Raw genomic sequence first — 13,814 nt, 5'->3', positions numbered from 1 at the left:
ATTCTGTTGAAATTCCTCTATACCCCAACAAATGAATTAAAAAGTTGTATACTTTCACCCAATCCCGAAACACTAAGGCTTGTGCCACCCTGCTTGTGAGTTTTCCTTTTAAAGTCCCCAACCCTAAAGACTCAGGCCGTTCTTCCACACCTGTTGCGGTGGTGTGTTGGATTTCAGTCGAGTTAGCTAACTTGTAATCAATAAACCCCAGTGTGTTTGCATCAGATGCTGGCTCTGTGGTGGTCTTTGGGGGCCCTGTGATATGGGCATAACAGGACTATGTTCTTCTACCCAGCAGGCTGGGTTAACACTGATGAAGGGACATACCAGGAAACACCTATATCTGATAGAAGCAAAACTGGAGTCCCAGCTTTTGTCAAGTTTTAAAAGCTTTTTTTTTTTCCCTCCAGGGAGACACATCCAATTCTTTTTTTTAAAAAAATATTTATTTATTTATTATGTATACAATGTTCTATCTGTGTGTATGCCTGAAGGCCAGAAGAGGGCACCAGACCTCATTACAGATGGTTGTGAGCCACCATTTGTTTGCTGGGAATTGAACTCAGGACCTTTGGAAGAGCAGGCAATGCTCTTAACCAGTGAGCCAACTCTCCAGCCCTCCAATTCTTATTTTGCAGGTGCTTTGTGGGATTTTTATTTATTTATTTATTTGTTTATTTATTTATTTGGTTTGTGTTTGTTTTTCAAGACAGAGTTTCTCTTTGGCTGTCCAGGAACTCTCTCTGTAGTTCAGGCCAAACTCCCTGAGATCCTCCTGCCTCTGCCACACTAGTGCTGGGATTAAAGGCGTGAGCCACCACCGCCCACTTTTTGGTGGGCTACTTTACATTTATATTGTAAGCTTCTGCACACAGTTGAAGGTGAGTGTAGGGGGACGTCATCACCCCAAATTCTCTGTGAGTAAACATTAGACTTTTTCCTCAGCCTCACACTGGGGTCTAGAAAGATGGCCTTGCTTTTCCTTCCCTTGCTCTTGTTCTAGGATTTTATCTATATGTGAATTCATTAGTGATTAATAAGGAAAAATGGTTTTTGTAATCCAACTCCCTGAAATGAAGAGTTTTATTAAATTTTTCATATTCTGTCTCGGTTTTTAATGAGAAAGGATGGAAAGGCAGGGAAATTTTGGGCAATATAAGAGGAGAGAGAGAGAGGCTCCTAGCCCAGGAATGCAGCTGGCTTCTCCAGCAGAGATGCAAGAAGCACAATAAACAGCAGTTCAAGGTCTTTCTCATCACTGCTGTAAACCTGCAGTTGTCTACAAACATCTGCAGATTAGCAGGGAAAGCACACACACTAAAGATGGTGCACAACCGTAGTGGTCTCTGGCTTTATTTTTTCAGATTTAAATTCCATCCAAGGCCCCTCTGGAGCTATCCTATAATCTTGCTTATAAAAGAGAGTGAGGAGGGAAAAGGGTTTCCTAGCAACCTTTTGAGATGTATCTTGAGAACCACCTAAATGGTATTTGTGGCTAATTAACTGGGCCTCGCTTGAGAACCTGCATGCACTCTTGGCTGTTTCTCTTTCTCCTAACTCTTATGCACAAGTCTGCATTAGAATATCTGTAATAAAATCTCCAACTCTGCTTTTGTCTATACCTGAGATTTCTTCTTTTTCCTTAAAGCCATGGATCTCAGCTTGGCCCTGAGCCGAGGTCCCTGAAAGAATTAGGTGATATTGCAGCTCCTGGTACTGCCTGTGTGTTCCTTCAGTGCGGGCCTGGTGCCTCTTGTGAAGTGGCAGCTGAAGAGACTCGCCATGGAAGGAGTCAAGACCGAGACAAAAAAGATCATGATCATATTAATCTGAAGGTGTTCGGGCTGGATGGCTCTGTGGTGCAGCTTAATTAAGAGGCATACACCACTTAGTAAACAGCCTGCTGTGAATGACAGCGTTTGTCAATGAGGCAGATCAGATTCCGGTTTGATGGGCAACCAATCAAAGACACAGACACACATGCACAGTTGGAAATGGAGAATGAAGATACGATCGATGTGTTCCAGCAGCGGACAGGAGGTGTCTACTAAAAGGGGAACTTGCTACTTTACTCCAGAGTTTTGCCTCTTAAAGAAGGACTAAGAATACATTCGCATTAGAAAGCCGCAATTTGGTTCCACCACATCCTGACTACTATGGTATAGTTTTCTCTATTCTTTCATTTCTCTGTGCCCATGTCTTTATTGTATATAAAGTAACTGGTGTATGTGCACATGTGCTGTCCCTCATAAATGGTTTCTTCGACAGGGAAGTGTCTGCTGAAACAGGGCTGAATAACCACCCTTAGCCCAAAGAGATCCGGCTGGTCAGAAGAGACTAGGGGTGATCACTTCAATATCTTTTTAACATAAACAATTCAGAACAACGGGGCAAACAGCTTAAAAAGATTTCCTTGTTCTATCTCATGTGATCAAGGGCTGTTTGCTCTGTCACTCCCAATGGTTCCCTGTCCCTTTGGGAAAATCCGATCACCCACCTAAGTTCCATTCTGGGCAGTTACAATCTCAGGACTGCTATCACACATTCAGCATAGAACAGCTTCATGTCTGTGTGGACTTTATACCCTTGCCAATCAGAACATCTAACCGAATCACAGCCAATCTGCTAAGAAGGGTCCTAATCATTTGATTTCATGTGGTAGGTGCTCTCGGTGGCCTAGTAGTTGGAGTTTGCTGTTCTCACTTTATCTCATAAGGAAACAACAAAGGAAACAAACAACAAACAAACAAAACCCCAATTTAGTCCTTCAGTGTTGATTGCACCCGATCCCTCAGTCGTGAAACCTTTCAAGAATTTCAGGGATGTGTGAGTTGGAGAAAAATCCTGATAAAGTGTGAAGGGTTTTTTTTTTTTTTTTTTTTTAAAGCCTTGAGTAAATGATGGGTGTGCTTAGAACAAACATTTCCTTCAGCAAAAATAGCCAGGCTTACCTGCACTGAACCTCCAAGGTAAAAGGAACGAGGAGGTGAAGACACCAGGGGAAGGTGGGACCAGGAGAAGGTGGAGAGCAGCCCCACCTGGGTGACTTTCTGCTGAGAAGATGGGAGGCGGCCATCAGCTGGCTAGGGGAGCTGGACATGCAAACGGGGGGAGGGGGGTTGGCGGTCAACACTGGGGTGAGCATGTCCTTTATCACAGAAGAGTAGGGCAGGGTCATTTCCCACCACAAACATTTTAGCAGCTGTGGCCCTTGGATGCCATTTATGAAGGGGTAGAGGATGGAAATAAGCTTATATTTGTAATTGCTTCTTTGCCATTGATGTGGCCACTATGTGATTAAAGAAAGAGTGGCCACTCCTTTTGTTGTTGTTTTCTTAACATCATGCATGTGTGTGCATGATGTGTGCGTGTGTACAGTATGTGTGTGCACACGTGTGTGACCAGAGGTCAAGCTCAGGTATTGGTCTTCACTTTTTACCTTAGCCAGAGTCTCTTGTTTGTTGCTGTATGTGCCAAGCTAGCTGAACGTTAAGCTTTTGGGGACTTTCCCATCCCTGGCTCCCACCTCCCAGTAGAAAATGCCTTTCTTTTACAAGGTTCTGGGATCTGAATTCAGGTCTTCAGACTTGCATAGCAAGCTTGTTACCCACTGAGCAATCTCCCCAGCTGCTGCCCGGTACACCTGATGGCTCCCGAGGAAGCCAGCACGTGGAAGGATCAGCTACTTGATGGAGGAGAGACGAGTCGCCAAGTGGAAAATGGAAACAGAACTGAGAGCAAAAGGCAAAGTAAATAAATTCTTAGCAACTTTCAAGAGCTGTCTTTAGCTTTAGGGACTCTTTGCCCTTCCTTTCCATGAAATACATTGGACCCTACAGGCGAGTTCTGAAATCAGCGTGTGTAGGGAAGGGACTTAGAGATCCTGCTGTTGTAGATCACGTGACCAAAGGGGCAGGGCAATGTTCGTAAACAGGGCCCTTGGAAACGAAGGGCTTGCGAATACTTTGAAAAGCTATTATTTTAAAAATCATGAAATAGAAAAATTAAAGTTAAAGGAAAATTTGAATATTCAACTCCTTCCCCTATGCATCCAGCTAAAGTAAACAGACAAATTACAATTCTAAAGTGCCTGCAAAGCCTGTTAAAAAACAGACCCTCGGGCACCCAGGCCGTGACTCCTCAGTCCTCCACCCTGAGATGCTCCAGCCACAAGGAACCTCCGCAAGCTCGTGCCACGTGACTGTACAGAATTTCTTCCCGTCCTTCCTCCACCAACTGGCTCCTGTTTATACACTGACAAGAGTCGAAAACCTCAAGTTGAAACACGAGACAAAACCCTCAAGATGTTACTGAGTGTATTAAAATAAAATCAAAAATAGAATTATTAAGTATGTACAAATAGCGTAAGTGAAAGGGGCGGACACAGCGGTTCCCAACTGGAGTTTACAGTGCAATACCCGGTGGGTAACAAAGCTTCTCAGGTCCTGCTGGAGGCTTCTCCATGGCCACCTCCTTCCTACCTGCTGTTGTAAATAGTCTCTCACACATCTTACACAATTCAGAAAAGAGAAAAGAATCACAAAAATAGTCCCAAACATGGCATTTTTTCACTTCTTAGAGTACAGCTAAAATGTATGATTCATAAAATGTTCAAGTCATTTGAGGCAGTCAAAGAAAGACTACGTTTTTTTGGAAGGCCTTGCAAAGATTCTTACGGTTACGTCAAAGTTCTCCCAAAGGACCCTGTCAGAAAAGCCTTTAGAGAATACTGTAATTGAAATACTCAGACCATTAAAACCATTTCCCCAGAGGGCAGAACTCTCCTGCTGTCACTGGGGGGTCTGGGTGGTGATGTAGCTCCAAAGGGCCTCAGTTCAGCAGTGGGCACTGCCTGCTCAGACATGGCGCTCCTGCAGGGCGACCGGGCGCTACCTCCTGCCCGTCCCTCCGCCTTACCACAAAGGAAAATGTTTAACAGTCTCAGACTGGAGTGGGAGTGGGATGGGCTGGGGGTGACGGGGTGGTGGGGGACGGAGGTGGGGAGGAATGAAATCTCCACAGCGAAAACATTCCAAGTTAGAAAAGATGTTTTAAAGCTGGTGGCTTCACGTGTAAAACCTAACAGGCTGTATTAGTAGTTTTTAAAGAAGTAAGCCAAAGCATGGAGGAGGTCAGGGAACATCTGCTTGTGCATGAGGTTATTTTTGCTAAGTGAGTTTAGTTCTTGCGGCATCTGGAAATTTGTTGCCAACAGTCTCTGAGCCGGAGTCACATGTAGAGCCGGCGAGGTGCATATTGGAGAGAGTGGGTGTTTGTATTCTGCCTGTGGTCCCACCGAGCAGTGGCCACCCGTGTAAGAAACAGCATCTCAAGTCCTGGGTGTTCTTCCTGAGTTAATCTGGCCTGTCCGTCAGGAACCAGGAACACAGAGGGTCCTGGCGTGAGATGATTGGCTGCGCCCGAAGGCTGCTTTTCCTGCTAATTACAATGGGCAGGTCTCCGTGCCCACTAAGGCTGCTGCTGATACTGCCCTTCCGTGGCGGTGTAGAAGTCATCCAGGACGCTCTGTAAGTAGTCAAACGTCGGCCTCTCCTCCGCCTTTTCTTTCCAGCACATCTTCATGATGTCGTAGAGCTCATCTGGGCAGTTCTCCATGCGTGGCATCCGGTAGCCCTGGGACAGCGCACTCATCACGTCGGCGTTGGTTCTTCCTGTGGCCCAGAACAAACAAAACAGCAGCCATGGTGAGGTTAGAAGCCCAGTTCAACCGCACAGCACTGCAGGGACCCGCTAACTGCTGGCAGCCTGGGGCTAGGATGGGAAAAAAGCTTCCTCGAATCTGCTTATGGGTTGGAGGATATTTTCCCCAAATTCATAGGTTGAAGTTTTAACTGTCAGTCCCTCAGAGTGGTTCTGTAATTGGAGATAAGGCCCATAAAGAGGTGATTAAGTTAAAATGAGCCTTGTAGGTAGGAGGGTTCTGTTAAGTTGGGAGCGGCACCCCAGCCCCTGGCTTTTATCCCAGCCCCCTGGCCTGGGAGTTGCATGGGTCTGGACTCCAAATCCCAGCATGCCAGGTCCTGTCCCCTCCCACTCCCACAGGGTATTTAAGTGGGCTCCCAGAGGAGGAGCACGTGGTCCCGGGTTTGCAATTGCTCTCTGCTTTTATGTCTCTCCTGCCATGCTCTCGGCTACCTGAGAGCGCTGCACTTAATAAGACAGAGAAGGAACTCTTCAGGCAACTCAATCAGTATGTTCTAGAATGGGCACGTGTGTCAAGGAATCAGTTTGCAAAAGCAAAATAGGCATCATAACTGAATTAGACTCCCAAATTCCTTGGGACTGGAGTTATAAATGGTTTTGAGCTACCACATGACTGCTGGGAATTAAACCCTGGGCCCTTGGAAGAAGAGCCAGTGCTCTTAACCACTGAGCCATCTCCCCAGCCTCTTTCCTACATTTGTATCTCTTCCAAGCTGTTTAACTGGTGAGTTAATTTTCCTCAAGTCTGCTCATGAAATCCCACTTTCCTCTCTGTCTCCTAGGGTTCTCTGACTGGAAGATTTCAGGCCCTTGCTGCGTAGGCAACGAGCAGGTAAGTATCACTTTTCTGGAACTGGAACTTGGGTCTCCACAACATTCTGTGACTCTGGCTATTGGGTCCACTTCTGAAGAAATGTCTGGTTTTACTTCTGCTTGAAGTTCTAGGGCGCTAGTGGGGCTGCAAGCTTGGTTAGGAATATCTCGCTCACTTCCTTCCTGAAGAATCCTTGGTTGCATAAAAAGTCAGATGCCCACAGAAGATAAAGCTTTGTAGGGTCTCCTGAGCCTCCCTGCAGACTTTTCTTCCTTATTCTAGCATGTTCTCTTAATTCTAAAGAGCATCCTCAAAGCTGCAGACCAAGGGTAGCACGTTCCATCTTGCCTGGGGAATCTACTTTAGAAAGAGAAGAAAGAAGAATCCAAAACCTGTCTTCTCATGCTTGAGTGAACCAAAACAAACAGCAAGCCATGATATGGCAAGTCTAATAGAGGAGCAGAGATGAGAGGCAGAGCTCCAACCCACGCTAAACTCATAGTTGCCACTTAGTTTGTGGCTAGGCTAAAGAACGCAAATGCCCATTCACGCTGCATCCTTCACTCCTTCCACAGGGCTTGCTACTAATCACCATGGGTTATGAAGTAGCACTAAGTTCTGAGGAGGGCAAAGAGATGGTTACCATAGAGAGCTGTCTTTAAGTGACACATAGCCGAGAGGAAAAGATGCTCTCACTTGGGGACAGGGGAGGTAATATCCAGAGAGCAGGAGGTGAGAGGAAAAGATGCTCTCACATGGGGACAGAGTTGGTAATATCCAGAGAGCAGGAAGTGGCATTCAGGGAGCAGGGATAAGCAGAAGCGACAGACTGGTCAAAGAGCATGGGAAGGAGGAAGATGTGGTACAGGGATTAGAAAATAAATCGGGGGCTAATGACAGGAGAGGGGACCCAGAAAGACTATAGAACATTCCAGGACTTAGGGACTTCTGGGTAAAGGGAAAACCAGAAATATACTTTGTAAGTATTTTCTAAGTATCATTTAAGGTCAAGGCAGATATTCACAGTAGGATGAATTTGAAATTTTGGGTTCACACCTGGTTGTAAGAAGCTAGAGATGGCATGACGGCATCAGGCAAATGACACAAAAAACCTGTGTCATTTTCAAGCCTAATATCCTTATAAGAGTACAGTCAAGGTCATGTGCAGGGACCCTCTCTTCTCATAAAAACCGTATACAAACATAACTGTGATTTTGGTTTTAAGACAAAAATGAGGCTCTTTTGCCTTCCTCCCTGTAATTCACCCCCCAGCAAACAACATTGAAAGACAGAGCGAGAAATAAAAGCTTAGACTCCACTTTTGATGAAGCTCAAGACATCCGACATCAGGGAGAGGCAGCGGTGGCCTGAACCAAGGGGAAGAAAGGCAATCAAAGGGACAGCAACAGGCCTGTTGGCCCACCCCGACACAACCTGGGAAGTCTTCAGATGAAGTGGCAAGCCCCTGACAAGGGCAGGGGAGGGCAGTGATCACAGGCAGCGCGTACCCAGAGCCTGTCTGGCTGTGCCCCTGCAAACACGGTACATAGATGGGGGTGGGCGTGTCCTCCTGGAACTCATGTTGAGGATTGAATGGTATTCCAAAGGTATTGGGAGGTGGACTCTGAAAAAAGAGGGCTAGGCTGGCCGGGTGGTGGTGGAGCACGTCTTTAATCCCAGCACTCGGGAGGCAGAGGCAATGGATCTCTGCAAGTTCAAAGCCAGTCTGGTGTACAAGAGCTAGTTCAAGTACAGGTTCCAAAGCTACAGAGAAACCCTGCCCAGAGAGAGGGGGGTGGGCTAGGCTGGTAAGTAATATGGATGCCTTTCTCATAGGAGCCAGTGCTTGCTCTTGCGGGCCCACATTAGTCATCCAGAGAGAGTTTTTAGGAAGTGAGGCTATCCCCGCCACTTAGCTCATTCTGCATGAGCCTGCTCGCCCTTCTGCTTTCTACCGTGCAGTGAAGCTGTACAAGTTCCTCACCCTGTGGCAGCAAGCTCCTGAGGCCAAAGAGATGGATGCCTGGGTACTGGAGTTACAGACAGTTGTGAGCTACCATGTAGGTCCTGGTCATCAAACCTAGGTCCTCTGGAAGAGCAGCCAGTGTTCTTAACTGCTGAGCCATCTCTCCAGCCACTAAAAATCTAGCTTTAAATTCATCTTATTCACACAGTTTTGACTAAAAGACACTAGTGAGAAATTGGGAATTTGAGAAGAACCCTTCTTCGTGGAGGCAGGCAGAGCTGGTAGAACAATGAAATTCAGCTGTAGATATGAACGATGCCCTCAGTGACATCTGAAGATTGGAAGATTCCTTCACTGCTGAACAATAGCAACTACCTCATGAAGGGAGACACTACCATCCTGCTCACCACCCGAGTTCTCACAAGTAGATGCTGAAGGCCCTGGTTTCTTGTACGTTCTGCTCCATCTAGAGCCCTGCCTTGGAGGAGGCCATCAGTGTTTAAGGTGCCTCATTTAAGCCCCCAGAGCAGCGCCAAGAGCAGACAAGCAGGAAGTGGTGGAGGACTCAGACGGAAGAGTGGGATAAAGGCCAAGAAGCACCCCCACATCTTTCAGAAAGATTTTCACAGAAGAGGACATCCCCGAGCTCTGTCGGGAGCATGGATTTGGGGTAGATGGCGCTATTTTACTTTGTAAATGTCTTCAGGCTGTTTAGTTCTTCCTTCACACAGAATACGCGAGAGGCAAGCAGTACCTGGGTAGGGGATTTTCCCGTAGGTGACGATTTCATACAGGAGAATTCCGAAGGACCACACATCAGACTTGATAGTGAAGCAGCCAAAGTTGATGGCCTCTGGAGCCGTCCACTTGATAGGGAACTTAGCACCTGCAGAGGGAGACAAGGGCTTTTACTCAGAGCTCAGGTTGGAAGGTCATGGATCATTCTCTCCTTTGAGTTTTTAGAATTTCAAGTTATTTATTTGGAATATATAAGATACATGCCCAGTCAAAACGGACGTGGTGTTAAATGCCATTCCCTTTGGGCACAGTTTCTTTTGGAGCCTGTAGGGGGCACTGTAACTGACCTAACTTTAAACGCAAAAGGATATGGCATACCATGTAAAGACATTTTGCTTAGTGTGTATTTTTGCCTGTCAAATCAGACTCTTTAGCACTGATCTTTGGTGTAGACATTTTATAGCATCGAGCATGCTGGTGTTTTCCTGTAGTCTCAGATGAGGCAGAAGGATCTCTTGATCCTAAGAGTTTAAAACCAACCTGGACAGTCAAACAGGACCTTAAAACACCAAGCCAAACAAACATAACAAAATGTCCCCACCGACCCTTCCCCACAAAACAGTTCAGATTTTTTTCCTTAATGAGAAAAATCATGGAATGGCTAAGGGTTCGTACCATCACTTGAAAACATTGCTTTTACTATGTCTTTAGCCATCACTTGAAAACATTGCTTTTACTATGTCTTAGCATGAAGTTTCTTCTGCAGTGTCTTACTAAACACTGGAAGTCCCTACAAGAACATTGAAGAGGGCTGGAGAGATGGCTCAGAGGTTAAGAGCATTGCCTGCTCTTCCAAAGGTCCTGAGTTCACTTCCCAGCAACCACATGGTGGCTCACAACCATCTGCAATGGGGTCTGGTGCCCTCTTCTGGCCTGCAGGCATACACACAGACAGAATATTGTATACATAATAAATAAATATTTAAAAATAAAAGATTTTTTTTTTAAAAAAAGAACATTGAAGAGAGTTGTGTGACACCTGTGTGTGCTGGGCAGTATCACTAATTCCTGCATCATCCCTTGACAACCTGGAGCAGTGGTGCATGATGGGAGGGAGGAGGAAAGTTACTACTTGCTGTTTGGTGTGATCTTAACAAGTTCCATACTGTCTTTGTGTAATCCAGACCCCAAGGTCAGCATGCCCATGACATCTGGCAGAACAGTTGTTTTTCAAAGGCTCAATGCTTGTTGGTGTCATCAAAACCAGCAGAATCAGTTCTTGCTCACGTACTCTGAGGTTGGATTCCCTGGTCTGAATCCTGGCTCAGCTCCTTGTGGAGGGCTCTCTGGGGCTGCAGGACCTCTGGGGTCTCTCATCTGTGGTCTGCCGCACAGAAGGCACCCCAAACACCTCTGTAGTCCAGGGAAGCACACGTATGACTCACAGGGTAATCCTCATTTTGACAAATTTAGTTTTGCTTTACTTTGATTAACTGACACACAAGGCTGGGGGTGCAGTGTACACACCAGCAACTGGGAGGCTGAGGCAAGAGGGCTTAGAGTTTGAGGCCAGTCTGGGTTACACAACAAGATCCTGCTACAGCTCAATGGGAGAGCACTTGCTTTGCGAGCATGTACTCTAGTTCACTAACAACCCCCCAGTACCGAAATGTAAAAAAAGCAAACAACCCCCCCCATCTCAAAAAACGACAAAGAAGACTGACATCATGGTTCACCAGCCTTGTTATGGTATTAAGTGGCATTAGCCAGGAGAGGATTACTTAAGAAGTAAATTACAATCGGGGCACATCTTGACTAGGGTACCAAATAAGTAGTCTTTAGCTACTTTCTTTTGGCAAATGTTTTATTAAAAAAAAACAAAACAAGACAGCAAGAAAATAATTAATATTTCTCGTTATGTACTTTTTTTTGGAGTTCTTTGTATATTCTAGAAATTAACCCTCCGTCAGATATGTAGGTAGTAGATTTTCTCCCATCGCCAGACCATCGAATCATACACGCATTGGCTGCAGAGCAAGGCCCTGTCTTGAAGGTGGAAGCAAGGTGGTCTGTGGGAACGGAGGGAACACATGGTGGGCTGGTAAGGGGTGGGGAGGAGAGGGCATCAGGCATGGCGGTGGAAGGTGCTGGAAGTGCACCATACGCTCGCATAGAAAAGGCTCTGTAACTCTGTATACATACCTTCCCGTGCTGTGTACTCATTGTCTTCGATGACTCTGGCAAGGCCAAAGTCTGCAATCTTGCACATGAGGGAGTCCGAGACCAGGACATTAGCTGCTCGCAGGTCCCGATGAATGTAGTTCTTCCGCTCGATATATGCCATGCCCTCTGCGATCTGCAAACGGAATGGGCCCAGGTTTGCATTTTAGTTAAGCGGTCATGGTTTGCCATCACGGAAAACTCAACAATCCTTGAGTGTTTGACATCCCTTTATGTGAATTATTCTGATTTGCTTGAGGTTTTAAGATAGTGATAAAGTCACCCTCAAGTCCTTCCGAAAAGCTTCCCCTAACCTCTCTAACAGGGGCAACTTCCGTGTGTGCATGCACCCATGTGTGCGTGTGTGTTGTGTCTTTGGGCGGGAATGTAAACTTTGAGGGCAGGTGCTCATGGAGACCAGAAGGGGACATTAGAGTCCCCTGGAACTGGAGTTGCAGGCAGTTGTGAGCTGCCCGACAGGAGCACTGGGAACTGAACAAGGTCTTAACTAGGGAGCTATTTCTTCAACCCCATGGCAATACTGTTTTTGTTTTGTTTTTATTTTTAAATAACAGTATATTTCAATGTTTTTTAAAGTGTGAAACTATTTTGCCTGTTCACATGGGCAGATGTCATTCTTCAGTGAGGAAACATATGTTATGCTCCAGGTGTTTCTGTCCCCCAAGTTTATATATTGACACAATGACCCCCAATATTATCCTTAATGTGTTGGTGGTCATAAAGTAGTTATGTCAGACCTTATATAAAAGGCCACATAGAGCTTCCTGGTCCCTTCTACCCTAGGCTGCCGTAGCTATTAAGAGGCTGTCTGTGAAGGAGAACCAGCCCATGCCAGTCTCTGAATGTGCTGATATTTTCTCCTGGATGTCCCTAGAATGTGGGAAATGAATGCCTTTTGTCTGAGTCATCCAGTCCATGCTATTTTGTGGCAGGAACCAGAACTGGGACAACAGGAGTGAAGAATATGATGCGCCAATACAAGAACATTCAAAAGGCACCAGGAGCAGGATGTGAGCGGCATGCTGGCTGACAGATCCTCTCTGTCAGGCTAAGGAAGGGGTGTGGCTCCAGATCTCCAGAGCCTCCCGGCACAGTCCCTCGGGATGAACGGAGCATAGAGCATACCGACAACCAAGCAAGACCATGGGGAAGGATGAGGAACTCAAACAGTAGCAGAGAGAGAAGCGACCACTTAGTGTGCTGGTAGACAACTGGCACAGCTCCAAAGTCAGTGAAAGGATCGTACCGCCAAGTTACACAGTCAAGGATAAGGAAGGAAGTATGTGTGTTCGTGTCTGTGTGTGTGTGTGTGTGTGTGTGTGTGCATTTGTGAGAGAAGAGAGAGTTAGAGGAAGTCACCTCTAATCAGGATTATTTCTCACCTTAGTGAGCTGATTCTGGCAGATTCTGTGTGGCCTAAAGCAGCTCAGCTGGGAGGACCTGACTTCCTCCTCCTCCATACCTCACTGATGTGAACCCCATCCAAGCCCCTTCCCCCTCTGCTGCTCAGCAAAGGAGCAGCTCTTTATCACTCCCTTCTCCTCTGGGCCACATCCCTGTTCCCCTTCCGGGGTCATCCAAGCACACGGGATTTGGCAGGTGTCATTCTTGGGGTCACAAAAACCCGAGAACAGTCAATATGTCCCAGAACCACTTCAAAGTCTAGTCAACCCAGAACTTCACTCCTGATGGCCACCAAGGAATGATGTGGGATTCCCCTCTATATGCTGTGATTACCACTGATTAATAAAGAAGCTGCTTTGGGCCTATTGTGCACAGAATAGGGCAAGGTGGGAATTCCAAGCAGACAGAGGAGGAGAGAGTAGGTGGAGTCAAAGAGAAGCCATGTGGCCACGGAAGGAAACAGATGGTGGATTGAACCTTACCAGTAAATCACGAGCCTTGTGGCAATACATAGAATAATGGAAATGGGTTAATTTAAGATGTAAGAGCTAGCTAGCAATATGCTTAAATGATTTGCCCAAGCAGTGTTTTAATTAATACAGTTTCTGTGTGATTATTTCGGATCTGGGTGGCCGGGAAATAAACGAGCAGTCTCCACCAACAAAGGAACACTGTCCATATGCCTTGACAATGCTGCCGCGGTCCTACAGGACCTGCTTCTGTGCATCTTCCTGCCTCCTCACCATGACGACTCCCACAGCCTCCTGGCTACCACCCTTGTGCCCATGCATCTCCACCATTCCCCATTCTACCTGTGTGCTGTGCCCATCTCATGTGCCCACTGCCAAGTGTGTGCATCCCTGGGTGCAGCTGACACAGCTCCCCACTTCGCCCTTGGGCGCAGGTGAGCTGCACACGCTCCTCTAC

The 13,814-nt window shown here is 46.5% G+C and overlaps 1 protein-coding gene across 2 annotated transcripts in view; it reads right to left on the bottom strand.

Moving 5' to 3' along the window:
- Nucleotides 1-4,299: 4,299 nt before the first annotated feature.
- Lyn (LYN proto-oncogene, Src family tyrosine kinase) overlaps nt 4,300-13,814 on the bottom strand; it is a 104,687-nt gene continuing 95,172 nt past the window's right edge. For both annotated transcript variants that reach the window (XM_038347242.2, XM_038347241.2), the window contains exons 11-13: nt 11,445-11,598; nt 9,259-9,390; nt 4,300-5,672 (exon numbers count right to left, since the gene is read on the bottom strand). In XM_038347242.2, coding sequence (XP_038203170.1) covers nt 5,470-5,672; nt 9,259-9,390; nt 11,445-11,598 — 489 coding nt within the window. In that variant the 3' untranslated portion in view covers nt 4,300-5,469. The remainder of the gene's footprint in view (nt 5,673-9,258; nt 9,391-11,444; nt 11,599-13,814) is intronic.

The sequence above is a fragment of the Arvicola amphibius genome, chromosome 11, assembly GCF_903992535.2.
Source record: "Arvicola amphibius chromosome 11, mArvAmp1.2, whole genome shotgun sequence".
NCBI lineage: Eukaryota > Metazoa > Chordata > Mammalia > Rodentia > Cricetidae > Arvicola > Arvicola amphibius.
Note: the sequence above shows the minus strand (reverse complement) of the source record. Positions and strands in the feature narration are given on the sequence as shown.